This window comes from Cinclus cinclus, chromosome 2, assembly GCF_963662255.1.
Source record: "Cinclus cinclus chromosome 2, bCinCin1.1, whole genome shotgun sequence".
In the NCBI taxonomy this organism is placed as follows: Eukaryota; Metazoa; Chordata; class Aves; order Passeriformes; family Cinclidae; genus Cinclus; species Cinclus cinclus.
Window position 1 is genome coordinate 33008735 of NC_085047.1, and position 14937 is coordinate 33023671.

Below are 14937 nucleotides of genomic sequence, written 5' to 3' on the forward strand. Positions count from 1 at the left end.
AAGGGACTGCACAAACCACCACTCATTTTATGAGCTGTGATAAGACTTATAGCCAACTTCAATCCTACCCATACTTCCATGCATGAAACACATGTTGCAAAGCAGAATGGAACACATTTCACCCATGAATAAACTGCTCAGGTAGGACACAAGTGAAATGTCAGAAGAACTATAAAGGCCTTTCCCACACACATAGTCTGAGCTACAAAAAACTACCAGGAATACTGCCCTCCCAGTATTCTTACCTAACCAGCAAACCATGTACTATTCTCATTTGAGAGCAATAATGTTATGATTCTCCCCAAAATATTACACCTTCCATATTGTAACAATTTAACACCAGTCTCTCCTGCTTTAATGCACACTTCAATATTAAGTCCCATGGTGAGGGGAGAAAAACCTTTAAGAATTTAAGTGTTACACACAGACTGATGTGGAAGAGACTGGCAATATTTCTAAGAGGTGTCAAAGTCCAAACCAAAGCAGTTCAACTTACTCTTAACGGAGGCACCAGGTGAGAGAGACTGTCCCGAAGATATGCATAATGTCTGAATGTATGGTCAGAGAACAGGGCAGGCATTGTTGGGCAGCTTTTAGCAGCATTAAAAATCAGAACCAGAACAGCAATGTCTATTGCAAATGGATTGTTAAAGAAAAATAAACGACAGCAAGAAGAGCTCCTTGGGGTGGGAAGTTAAACCAACAAGAAGTCAACAACCCTTTCTTTGGTCAGGATTTATCTAGGAAGATCATTATAGCTGAAAAATACTGAGCAAAACCCAAAGAAACAGCTGTCTGAGCAGATGAAAACCAAGCACAGAGTGCAAACATTACGGGGTGAGCCATACTGGAGAAAGGATGTTACTGCCAACATGGGATGGTTCAGAGGCAACACAAAGGAAAGGAGCCAGGGATCCCAAACGGAATATGTGCATTAGGTGGAGTTTCACTCTTCCTCACAGCTTACACTGTGCTCACTAGTTTGCACCACAAAATCACAGGGTGGTTTGGTTGGAAGGGACCTGAAAGACCACTAGTTCCAACCCCACCCTGCCATGGGCAGGGACACCTCCCACCAGACCAAGTTGCTCAAGTTTTTTTGGTGCCCTGACAGCATTCAAAGTTTTACATTTACTGTCAAGTCTTTGAAAATTGCTGCATTACCTAAGATGCCCTGGAAAACATAACTCTACAAAGACTTTAAGCAACACAAAGAATCAAACATGGATATATAATTCTGAAATAGAAAACACATTTTCACAGTCTGAAACCTGCAGAACTAGAGAGCAGTCAAAGGCTTTTAAAGTTTGCCCAAAGGCTGACACCTGCAACAGGGCTGATCCCAAGCATAAGCTCTGATTCAAATTTCCTAAGTACTTTGAAGCAAACAAAACCACGTTTTAAAATATCACTTTACACTGGAAACGTACTAGTCAGGTTTATCTCAGCTTCTGGCTTGCAGACCTATCTTTACATAATATGCCTCTGTAAAATTTGGTGGCAAGTTACCTCTAAAACATTCTCTAACCTAATATTCCCTGGTTCCTGGCAGGAAGGTGCACTGAGTTAAACAACAGCATTCTTCCCCCAGCAATGTTCCTTTCATTCTCAATTCACAGACAACTTTACTCAAATTATTACTAAACCATGTAATTACAGATTCATTTCTCTCCACCCGATTCTAATCCATTTCAATTCTCACAAGGCATTCATTTCATCTGTATAGAATTTCTGGTCGTTGGCCTGTGACTGGTGAGAAAAACAAGGAACAGCTTCTAGAGGAAGGTTCCAGTCTGATGTGTCTCAGCATGCATCAGAAATAACATTATGTTCTGCCATCACACAAAAGGGAAGCAAGGGGAATAACAACGGGAAAATGCATTTCCACAGTATCTCCAGTTTGAGGAGAATGGTGTTATCAATAAAGGTTTGTATTCTAAAGCACTGGAAGAGTTAACATTAATATAAGGATTTCTGATATTGAACTGTTTCAGAAAGATGAAAAATTCAAAACATGATGGGGATTCAGACACTGTTGTACTTAGAGATGGTGCTGTTTTATAAACTGCATAGCAGTGAGCAGAAGTTTTGTCTAAAAAGAAAACAGACATTGAAAAAAGTTCTTATTTAAGAGCTACAGCATCTTCAAAATTAATGCAAACTAGACAACTGTTTTGACATCAAAGGGCTCATCTGCAAAGCCAAAACCTTGACAAGTTGCTTGATTATTCATCACAACATAAAAAGAAGAGTATTATAGCCCACTGATGAAGATGGTTCCAGCTAACAGTTTTTCCATCACTTCCTGAGTAATAAACTAAGTGCAAAGGGATTCAGAAATAGGCACAGGACTGTTTGTCTGCTACAGTGAGAAATGGTTAAAGAAATGTGAGAGTCACAAAACCATAAATAAAATCTACCACAGTCAAAATCCATGAATAAAGATACAGGCTGGGTCATCCATGTCTGGTTCTGGAGTGTCAAAGAATGGATGTGTGCTCAGCAGCTCTGGGACTAATGGAAGCACCAAAGTGGGATGCCTGCTTCCCAGGAACTTCAAGCATCTGGAAATACACAGATAGAAATATACATTAGTAAACAGGCACGTGTCAAAATACAACATTCTAAAGCATTATTACTTCATGTTGCAGCAACACTTTTAGACAGTCAGCAAGAAAATCCTGCTGTGCAAGCTCACTGTTTCTTTACAAATGACCATTTACATTAATATTTTATAGGATCCAAGAAAACTGAAAGGACAAGCAGTAATAATTTTTTTTTTAAATTAGACTGTCCACAAAATAGTTAACACTTGCAGTTATACAACCCAGGAAGATTTTATACTAAAGACTAATGAATTAGTGCTTTTTTTTCCTTCAGAAATAAAGAAGATAGGAGGTAAATCCGCAAAACTCTCAAACTCCAGAAACAATGTAAAAGTACACTGGAAGTCAAAGCAAGCTAACATAAGGGTTTCCAGTAATATCTAAGAATTCTCATCTCGAACCATGTGCATGGAGCACCATTTGCTTTACTGCTTCCATTAAACAACCAAAAAAATCTGATGCAAAAGTTCCTTCTTTTTACTTAGACAAAACAATTCCTCTGACAGCACAATGCCACATGGCCAATCCACTTATTGCATCTGATATAATCAACTGCTGGTAAATATTACTATTTAACACAATGTCAAGTGAGCAAAAACACTTGCATAAAGAGATGAGGTTCTAAACTAAAAACTGAATTAATCTTTTCTGTGAATGCATTGAGTGCCCTGAACAGGGGGACATTTCAAGGAGAGCTCATCAGCTCTGGATTCCCAGTGCAAGCATAGACAAGCAAGAACAACACAGAGTTTCCACACCAATCATGATTAAGTATATATTTACAGAGTAACAGGACTGTTCACCTGCAATACCTGTTACTTCCTTAGCAAGCTCAGTATTTCCTAGCACTTCACTTACTGAAGAGGAAAGTAAACAGATGCACAAGGACACTGAACACACTCACTTCCATATGGATTCTCTGTCTGTGGGATACTTGGTCAGGTTTTTCAGCAGCTCCACCAGGGCAAGATGGATGCCTTCTTTAGTTGAAACATTGGTGCAACACAACAGTTCATGAAGTGCTTCCCGAATGTCCCTTGAAGAATCCTAAAATAAAAACCCAACCCAGACACCCCTGAGCGCTGAGAGAAACAAGCCTGCATACATCTGCATACATGTTTACTTTAAAAGTGGCAGCCTCTGTTCCTTGGCTGAGTTAATAAAAGACGTCTGTGAACAGCAGTGCCTGTTTCTAGTTACCAGAGCTAAGCTGAGTGACAGACCAGGCAAGTGCTGCAGGAACTCCTGGTCTCATCCCCTTATCTGCTTCCTTTACTAAATGAATGGGAACTGCTGACCTGCTCAAGCAGATCAAAAATCACTATTTGGTTTGGGTGATGTTGTATCTTTGCAGTAACAGAAAAGGAATGTGTTGGGCAACTCAGTAAAACAATCACGAAAGACTGTTTTAGCATTTTTACAGCAGCCTTTTATTGTTTTCAACCCAGGAAGCTCAATTCCACAGACTTTCAGCCCAATCACCAGCCTCCAGAGGGTCTGAGTAAGCACTGAGGACATGTCAGTGGCTGGACAGACCAGAATATTCAGCTGAATTAATTACATTTCTTCTGCCAAAAACCACCTTGACACTCTGTATCCATGCATCACCACATTCCTTGCTATCAGCATTTGCCTAGCACTGCTGCACACATCATGAAAACTTGACAAAATACAAGAACTAGATGTTTTTCAGTGGTGGATTTTACCTTTTCTAAATTATAATTTGCTAAGTATCAACAGCTCATTCATAACTGTCTTACACAGAAGAAGAAAGAGCAATCCTCTTGTCAAGGCTCTTAAATGACAGCCAACACACTCAAATGATCAAAGGGGTTTTGTTGGTCAAAGACAGACTATGACCACAGAGAAGACAAACTCTAAGAACTGGAATGACCACAGACATAAAATACTCCAGACCACGAATAAAACCCACCAGAAATGTGGTACAAACAAGAGACAAACAAGGCAGAAGACCATAAAGGAACAGAGATGAGCACAACTCAACAGAAATTGAGATCAAGGACAACAGGGAAAGCAAATTCCGAAGTCTGGTTAGAAAAGTAAGAAGTACTGGCTACAATTATTCTGACAAAGTGAAAGCAGGGGGGTGAAAACAGAAGTTACACTTCAACACCCCAGTGTTCTATATTTACACTGCTGGAACCAATTTAGGCACCAAAGTTAATGGCATTTTTCCACATCCTTTATTTTTGTACTGGAAGATGGATTTTACAGAAAAGCACCAAGCATCTTTCAGAATCAGATAAATCCATAATTCTACATTTAAGCTATCCCAGTGGCTGATAATAATTATGATAATATAAACCACAATACACACAGGGTTTATCATAGATGTTAAGTCAGCAGAGAAGAACCCAGCCTAACCAGGACATTTTCATACCTCAATGCACAGGTCCCCAGCTTAAACATATGTAAATAATGACAAAAATGTGAGGCACCTAAAGCTCACTGCTGCATTTGTAAAGCCAGATCATATTCCATAGCATTTGTTACAGACTGATAAAATAGGTGTAATTAGTTTGCTACTTCCTGAGGCACAATTGAGAGTAGCAGTTACTGCCCTGGGTCAAGGAAATTAAAGGTGAAGAGACTGAAACAGTGAATTTGCAGCACCTCCCAAGGCACTTCCCAAAAGAGGCAGGAACCTGCCTACCACAAGCAGCAGATTAAAAAAAAAAAAATGCCTGAGGGGCTATAGCTCAGCAAATAAATCACATCTGAGAGGAAGCAATTTGACACACTACCATTCATACAATCAAAATATTTTCCTGGATCAACCTCATCAACCAGGAAGAGCAGCTAACTGGTGCTATTCCCTGAATCCTGTCTGAACACTGACTGGGAGGATGCTGGTTGGGAAAACTCAAAATTATATGGTGAAGGACACTGTCAAACATTCTAAAAATAAAAAAGATCTCAGGCCCATGGCCAGCTCTGCTGGGTGAGCAAAGGTGTAGCCAAAGCAGCTAAATCAAGGAACGAGAAAGGAAATGAAGCTGTATGCAACATGAAGTGCATAGAGTGCTGGACCACAACACAAGACAGAAAGAAACACATGAAGACTACAGCACAGTGATCAAAGGAAGAGTTTTTATCTAAAATTTTTCTGTTTCAGAAGTGTTCTGCTGTCCTGCTTACAAGCTACCAGATTTTAGGAACCTTTGGCAGCATTCAAAGAGTCAAAAAACACAAAAAAAAGGGTGGGTTTGCTCTCAGAGGAAGGGACTGATTAGCAGTGTGTAATTAAGCACCCCAAAGCAAGCAGGAGAGCAATTCTTGCCCTCCTTAAGAATTTCTTACCTCCAAGACAGCTAACACAGTATCCAGCTGGTCTTCCCGCAGCGTGATATTGTTGGAAATTTTTCTCATTGTGTGTATTGACTGCAATCTGACCTCCTCAATTTCATCATTAAACATGTCAACCAGAAAATCCAGGCATTTCTCCGCAAAAGAAGGTGAGGACTGAGCCAACATACACAGGGCTTCAACCGCAGCGATTCGAACCTCTGTTAAAAGAGGAGCAGAGAATTAACTATAAATTAATTAAAACTGTCTGGTTTAAAAGAACATTCACCCCACAGCGAGGTCTTGTACTATTCAAGGGCTGGGCTAAGGACAGGAGATGCTAAGGAAATGCTGTGGGCAACAGAGTCTAAGCAAGGACCCACTGGGAACCTCTTCACAGGCAAATCTTCAAATCAAGTCTCGCTTTTAATACAGCCACTGCTTCTGCCACAAGCATCTGCAAAAGGGACCTGCAAGTGAAAAACAGGTCTCCAATCCCAATCAATAAATACTGCATATTTCATAGTGTGTTTTGCAACCATAGCATTAACACTGGTATCTTAAGCAAACCGATTTAGTTAATTGAACTGTGGTTGTTTTGTTCTTGACATTTTAATTGCTTGGAGCTTTCACTGCATTTTTAACTTGCTACGTAGAACTTTATGAATTGCTGAAAGGCCCCAGAGAATCAGCGTTTTGGGAGTTAACAGAATTAAATTCTTCTGCTTTCTGACTTCAGATTCCTCAAAACTAAGGAAAAACGTGCCACCAAAATATTAAAATTATTTGAATTAAAGTAAAAAAAGCATCAGAAAGCATTCTGAGTGTACTTATGCTGTAAAACATTGCAAGAATTTGAAGAATACCCAAATATAACAAGGTTAGGCAGAGATGAGATTGTCTTCCCTATAATCATCCTCATTAGCTTTCCTAACATTTATGTGATAGGATCATAAAAATGAGAATTAATCTGATGTCTTGCAAGCATTGTTGTTTAAAACATACTTCTAGTTTTCACTCAAATTAGCTCATCTTGAGAACATGTACTTGAACTTGTGTGGAGCTTTTAGGCCTATTGTTCTTAAAGAAGACGTCTGACTCCTGAGCATTCTGATCAAGTACAAAAATGCACAGACAGCAAGACCCCTGCTTGCCCAGTAATGAAGCTTTTGTCACAGCTCTGAGTCTCCATGGTCATTAAGACCTAGGTATTAAGAGAAACATTTTGCAGATACTGCTCTCATAAGCTGACACACTAATTCTGATTTAAGTTACAACATGGAATTCAAGACATGAAACAGCGTTGCCAGTCAGGGAGAGCTCAGCAGTATTTAAAAATGCTGCAGTGGAGAGAGAGATCTGTGCATATTTTACATTTGTTCATTTTATCCATAATCCTCAACAGCATCATACTGACATAAGACCTGTGACACAAGAAACTGGAGAACATGTTTCACTGGGACAAGGGGCTGAACCAGTGAAACATTTTTTTATGTTAGTCGGGGGGAAAAAAAAGTGCACTTTCAAGCTTCAGGGAACATTCAGCTACTGCTAAAATGTGCATTTATTTGCAGGATTCATGGAACAATAAACCCACTTTTACAACACAATCTACAACAATATTTTTGTTACAGTGGTTTTGTATGTTTTAACTTAACCTCGTCCTTCCAGTTAACATTAAAGGCAAATTAAAAAATAACATTCAGAGCTTTGGAATTTTCATGGTTTATGCATATACCAGCTTCACCAGCCGTACCAGGGGAGGTTTAGGTGGGATATTAGAGAAAACATTTGAGTTGTCAATCACTGGAACAGACTACACATGGAAGTGGTGGAACCACCATCCTTGGAAGTGTTCAGAAATCATCTGGACGTGGCACTTAGGGACATAGTTTAATAGTGGACTTGGTAGTGTTAGGTTAACATTTGGACTCAATGGTCTTAGAACTATCTTCCAACCTAAATGATTCTATGAATTTCCTTCCTGCTGACAAAACACCAGTTTCAAAACGGCAGCAACTTACTCTGCCAATTTATGGCCATGTGCAACCGCTAAATTTAAGTCAACAACAAAAAAAACCAATCCCAGTGGGTTTCTGCAGACCAGAAGCAAACCACTTATTACCATATATGTTACTAAAACTTTACCGTTTATAGGAAGCTCTTTGCTTTTGGCTACTCAGCTGAACATTTCTACCCAAAATTCTGTGTAACACTACAGAACCTTTAAAACAACTGCCATATCAGAGATCACCATGATGCTTATCAGCCAACACACACCTCCCTCTAGCTATTCCATGGCAAGTTAATACTTACCATACATCTCATCTTCCAGGCCATGAACAAAAGCGCCACAAGCTCCTGATTCAATCAAGTTCACAGCACCAGTATCAATTTCCTCTTTGGGAGCATCATCTCCCCACTTTCTGCCACTTGAAAACTCCCCAGAGCTGTAGAGCTCTTTGGCTCGTTCATGTGCAGTGCGCTTCCTCTGTCCAAACAAGCATTTCAGTTACAACCACGTAAACTTGAAAAGATGATTGCACAAAATATTAAACTGCATCTGAAAATAGATGTAGCTGGAGGCTTAGACATTGACACACATGCAAGTGCTAAGAAAAGCAAACAGTACCTACTCTTTTATGGCTATTTCTAACTGCCAGTAACTCTTTGTAGTTTTAATTCAGGGAAAGAATAATGAAAAATACATTTTAATTAACATATTCTCAGACATACCTTGTAAAAACAGCCAAACTGGGTCAGAACAAAGGCCCATCTAGTTAAGAAGCCAATAAGTGATCTGCAAAAATGCTATCACTTTACAGTTCAACTTGTTAAACCGCATTAAAGTATTTAGCGTTAAAGTATTTAATGCTATCAATACTATCCACAGTTCAGCAATGTGTAAAATGGGATATTCATTCAGTGCGCTTGCTAGTCTGCCTGCTTTCCCTGTGCATTCTAAATAAAGCTCTGCAGCAGTTTCTTTAACAACCTTTACAAAGCAGCACACAAAAAACCAGCAGCTCTTCACCATTCTCTTGTAGACAGAAAAAAAAACTAACATAACCTTGAGCATGTTGCTTAAGGAAGGAATGTTACTGAAAAATATTGTTCACAGCACTGAGTAGCCTTTAGCTACTCATGTTTCTTGAAATGTTGATGTTTTTTGATCAGATCTTGCAGGATGTTTCCAAGAGATTGCTCCTAGAACTAGGATGCAATCTTTCCATACACAATAAGCAAAGCTTTTAGACAAAAAAACTATCACAGCACCACAAATATTAACCTCTCAGTTGTTGCAAAACCTGATTTGCCTAGAGCTGTTTCTTACATGCTTGGTAAATGAAATCTAAAACTAGCAATTGCTTCACTGACTTCAGTCAATGAAAACATGTCATCATCAATTAACTCTCAGCAACCCTCGGGTAAGGACAAGGTGAACAAGTACACTCAATATTAACATACCTCTTGTGTGATTTTAGTTGCTACACACAGAAAACAAATCCAAACGTTTACATACCCTCAGATCTGACATGAGCTTCTTGTCAAGGGTCTGCTCCAAGAAATGGGAGCTAACTTGTTGCATAGAACCCTTAAAAAAAAAAATCAAAAGGAAGAAACAGGATTATTTTTAACTGCACCATAGAATTTCCTGACTTATCCCAACATGGCATCCAATCTTATCCCCTCATTCTAACAGCTTTACACAACACCTGACATTATTGTACGTCAGAGTCTAAAAAAGTGAACTTTAGAGTCAGAACATCTTATTTTCCCACTGAGGTTAATATGGCTTTTCTTGAGTTCAGTTAGTTCACATGTCCTGTGGCAGAGAAGTATGGGCAGGGAATTACGACAAGGATTTGCTTTTTCCTTTAATGCTCAACCATCGACTCTCAAGGAAAGAATCACTGCACAGTTGAGCTGAAAAACTGTTGGGTTTCTTCAATCTCCCTCATTTCTTTCATCTCAGAATCTTGGGAGAAACTTACCTATACAGTTTTCAACATCCTTCCATTCTATTTTTTTTCAAATATATATGCAAAGTAAAGTAACGTAAGAAAAACTATTCTCTGCTAAAGAAAAGAATGCAACTTACCAATAACTTCGCAGCTTGTACTCTTACAACCCAGGAACCATCACTAACCATGTGGCAAATTTTTCCAAAGGCATCATCAACCAAGCGAATTTCTTCATTAGAAGAAGGAATCGGGACAATGCTGACATAGAGAAATCAGTTTGTTGATTGTATTCCATACTGGATGACATCAATAAGAAACAACTATGCTGAATTCCTATGAATGCGCAACAAATACCAGGAACCAAAACTTCACTGCATCAGTGCATTCTCATCAGGCATCAGCCATTTGTACACATCAGTTTCCCAACAGCTCCTCCTCAGACCTACTAGCACGAAACTTTCAGGATTAGGATGATTACTTGGCCAGTACTTTGAGGACAGTGCATGCAGGACATACCTTTCAGGGTAAAGTTGACTGAGGACCCAAATCAGCTGAACCGCAGCACTGCGCACTTGCTCGTAATCGTCTGCCAAAAGCTTGCAGGCCTGAAAAAACATTTGTAGTCTAATATACCTGGAACATCTCCACCTGAGTTGCCATTCACTTCCCATTATGTAAAAAGGTGTGCTTACTAAAAGACAGTTAGGACTGATTAAAAATCAAGATGAATCCAGACTTCCCTGCTACTCCCTAGTACTTCCAAGTTTGATCGGGCAGACTAGATCTAATCAAGGCAATCAGGCACATGTTATAAACTCCAGAATTGCCTGAACTATGCAAGAAGGATTAAATGTGAGTCTGCAATAGAACTAATTTGATAGAGGCTGCAGATACACTGCTTTACTGATATAACAAATAGAGACTTCATGGGTACTTTCCAACAAACAAGGGTTTAAGACTTCCAGACTATGTCTGCCAGATGACAGGAATGACTTCATCATGCCTTGCCCTACCCTTGATCACCTCCCCAAAAAACAATATATAACAAAACATATGCTTTAGTGCATTTAAGCACAATGGATGCAAAATAGCCTTTTACTTCCACAGTCATGTGACAACAAGGAATATCGGCAACCTAAGTGTAAAATATCCCTCCCCTGCTCAGTGCCCTCCTCCTCCCAAAACACACTGAGAGAGAATTCAAATAGGAAGATATGCAAACAAGCACAAAACAAGTACAAGGTTTTACCTGACTATAAATAGCTTGTTGTAACTTTAATCCTCTTTCATGAAGCTGTAGCTACAGGGGAAAAAAAGCAATGCAAGAAAGTGTAAGTACATGTTTAAGGTACACAGACTAAGCTTTCCTCACTGTTTTTCTGTTTGAGCTGCTTGCACTTCTTGATTGCTGCTATAATTTTTAAAAATGTATTATCTTGACCATAAGTATTTCAAATAATATTCTTGACTTCAGTATATTTTTTTAGCTTCACAGTCATTCATACTTAGATAGTGAAAAACAATTTATACAAATTAACTGCCTGTTCATTCTCCCAACCTTTGAATAATTTTTTAGTGTTAGTCACATTCAAACACAATTAAAACAGATAATTAATTACTTTACTACCGTTCCTGAAACATGGATCCAAAAGTAGCACTGCCAACAAATCTTTCTGTTACCAAACCACAGAGACAGCAAAGTTTTCTTTCCTACATTGTTTCCTTCTAGAAGGATGAGTAAGTACAAAGTCCATGAGAGGGAAATTTCAGAGAGATTCAAGTGCAATCTGACCTCCTCAAATGCATCTTTCTTCTTTCTTTGGAGTTTAATAACATTAATTCAAAGATCCTTGTTGACCATGACATTAGATGGAACACTGTTATAAACTTTAAGGGTAATACAGAAACTCCTGTATCCCCATACGCTCACAGGCAACTCACAATGAGCGGTATGTTGAAATGCGTGGTCTTTGCTTGCATTTTTGCAAAGCTAAAAGCTTCTGAAGGGTCTTCACAAAAAAACCCCCAGTATATAGTATATCTCATGAACAGTTAGAGAATGCTAATGAATGTAACCATGAGGCAAAACATAAATGTTTGCTTTAAAACAAACAAACAAAATACTTTCTGGACTTACCACAAAAGTTTCCTACCATAAGCAGATATCTACTGCATTTTGGAGAGCTAGTGGCTTATTGTAGTTCCAGTAACCAATACTAAAGCAAGAAATAAATTTGTCACTAAAAGAACGAGCCTATACACACTCAAAAGAATGAACAAGTTGAAAAGCTTCTTCAGCTATAGCTGAAGCAGAAGTTATGAATCACTCAAATGACCTTTGAGATCTCAAGTTACTCTAATATTTCAAGACCTATCTTAGTTTTTCAGGTAATTTTGATAAACGAAACAGGTTTTTACTAAGTTAATTAAAATAATCTCTAAACCAAACCTCTTTTGATTCGTTTGCAGCCCTCTCTCAGCTTCCTTATACAACCCCAAACCATTTCTTCTGTAGTACCAACTACACTTACCATGGCTTTTATAGCTGCAGTCCTAACTCGAGGGTCCTGATCATTAAAATGATCTCCTATTATCTTCTGGACATCTTTGGCCGCCTGGCTTTCAGCCTCTTTTGCAACACCTTTTTCCACTGGGCCAAGACAGCCAATTAGCTGAAGACATTTATTCCTTACACCATGGGAAGAATCTGTCAGATGCTGTAGAACAAGAGATGAGCAGATGTAACTGGATTCTTATCATTCTTTCAGCCCTTTAAAACAAAGTGTTTGTCTCCTACCAATTATTAACATTAGTATTGTAACGATTTGTTGAGAAAAATGAAAATAACTGAATTACAGACCACCTTTTTTCTTGAGGCAGTGACAAAAGTTCCCCGGCCCAGGGGGTCCTCCTTACCTTGCAGGCTACCTCCACCAGCCTCATCCTGACAGATGGATTCTCTGGGAGTTTTGTGCCAATCACTAACAGGGTGTCAAGCAGCTGAGCAAGAACTTGGTGCGACTCTGAAAAACAGAAGAGTAAAAGGCTATGCACTACTTTGCTGAACTCTTACCAGCTACAGATAATAGACTGATCCACATTGAAAGGCCATCCTGAAACCTCCTTTCAAGGCCTGAACCAGCCCAGCTCCCTCAGCTATGCCTTGTATATCACAGTCCTCTGCCACCTCAGTGGTTCTGCTGACCTCGCTCAATCTCACCAGCACTAATCTGGCACTGGGGAACCCAAAACTGGATAAGGCATCCCAGATGCAGCTAACCAGTGCTGAATAAAAGGGTCTAACACCCTCCCTTGACCTGCTGGCTACACTCCTATTGATACAGCTTGACGAGCCTGCCTCTAGCATGATATAATAAAACTCTTCAAACACATTTCCATTTTAAGCAAAACTGTCCTGTGGAACATAGAACTTCAGAAGCAACAGCTCTCAGATGGAGATGCAAAAGCAAATTTTACACTCCTTTGGAACAAAGATATAGAGCAGGCAGGTCAGAGAAACATTCTTCTCCTTCTCAGAACGTGTTGCTATCTGTCATCATTCACAAAAACAGAAAATAAATATTTTAACCAGCAATTCCCAATCTAAGGCCTTGACATTGTCCCAAATGCTTTGACAGCATGATTCCACCTTGATTTCAAGCACCACACCAAAACTGAGACTTACTCTCGTTCTGAAGGGTGTTAATGGCATCATCCATAATGCAGTCTGGGGAAAATCCTGCAGTCTTTGACAACAACCCCAACAAGGATGCAATCTTCAGTCTTACAGAGGCATCATTTTCCTGGAAGGAAGCAGTACCCAAAAAAATCCCCAACACAGCAAGGTTAAAGCAAAAAGAAGAACAGCATATATTACCTACATGCATCTACTCATTTAAGAAACAGCAAATGCTGTCACAGGTGATAATTACATAAATAAGCCTCATAAATTAATATTCCTTTAAAATTAATTTCAAAAGTTCAAGCATTTTAAAGACCCATTTTGAGGCTTCTACAAGACTTCTGGTCATAACTGGAAGGTGCCTCTTTCACTGTATTGCCAAGGATATCCAATGCAGAGAAGGCAAATAGTTAACGGGATGTCATACATGTATCTTACCCGAGCATTTGTGTGACACTGAACAGAGAGGTGCAGAAATATTACAATAAAAAATATCCCACCTTTCAACAAGAAATTTTCCAGTTACAATTGTTACATCTTTCAAGTGTTTAAAAGAGACTTCAGTGCCACACACAGCCTCCAAGTGACAAATGTGACACCCAAGGGAGTAGTGCCTTTCTCAATTCAACTGAGAAGCATTTTTTATTTTAGGGTTGAAGTTATGTGTTTGAACAATGGATACTGTCATCAGGACTGTGTGGGGACTACCCTACCAAAATATATAGGGATGGAGCAGCAGGAGGCTACAGGACCATCTTATTAAACAAAACAATGACACTACAAACAAATAAATCATCACGTAACTTCCACTGCAATTACAGCTTTCAGGGTCAGGTTTCTGGATGATCAGGAAAAGTGCAAGTGTTACGGAGTATTAAGAAACAGTCCTTCTGGAAATTTTGTCTGTAAGTAAAATGACGTCAGCTACAGCAGTTTTGAAAGCAGCATTTTTAAAAGCTGGATTCTGCAACAGGCTGTGCTCTTGCCAGTGTGATCTTGTCTACAGGTTCATGAGTCTTTCTTCTAATACAGGCTACAAAACAAACTTCAGGCACAAATGATCTGTGTTATTTGACCAAGAACTGTGTATTTAATAGAATCAGAGCATCGTTTATGTTGGGAAAGACCTCTAAGATCATCAAGTCCAGCCCTTAACCCAGCATTGGCAAGTCTACTGCTAAACAATGTCCCCAGGTGCCACATCTACACATTTTTTTACATACCTTCAGGGATGGTGACTCAACCACTGCCCTGGACAGCCTGTTCTAGTGCTTGATAATCTTTTCAGTGTGGAAAAATTCCCAAATATCCAATCTAAACCTCCTTGGAACAGCTTGAGGCCATTTCCTTGTTCTACTGCTTGCTAGTTGGAAAAGAG

At 39.3% G+C, this 14937-nt stretch overlaps 1 protein-coding gene across 2 annotated transcripts in view; it reads right to left on the reverse strand.

The window, feature by feature from the left end:
• The window catches only part of INTS4 (integrator complex subunit 4), a 32885-nt gene that overhangs the window by 15521 nt on the left and 2427 nt on the right, over positions 1–14937 (reverse strand). For both annotated transcript variants that reach the window (XM_062487483.1, XM_062487481.1), the window contains exons 3-14: positions 13563–13680; positions 12794–12900; positions 12409–12594; positions 11127–11177; positions 10394–10482; positions 10015–10135; positions 9436–9507; positions 8229–8403; positions 5928–6133; positions 3511–3653; positions 2449–2564; positions 497–630 (exon numbers count right to left, since the gene is read on the reverse strand). In XM_062487483.1, the coding sequence (XP_062343467.1) occupies positions 497–630; positions 2449–2564; positions 3511–3653; positions 5928–6133; positions 8229–8403; positions 9436–9507; positions 10015–10135; positions 10394–10482; positions 11127–11177; positions 12409–12594; positions 12794–12900; positions 13563–13680 (1518 nt within the window). The remainder of the gene's footprint in view (positions 1–496; positions 631–2448; positions 2565–3510; positions 3654–5927; positions 6134–8228; positions 8404–9435; positions 9508–10014; positions 10136–10393; positions 10483–11126; positions 11178–12408; positions 12595–12793; positions 12901–13562; positions 13681–14937) is intronic.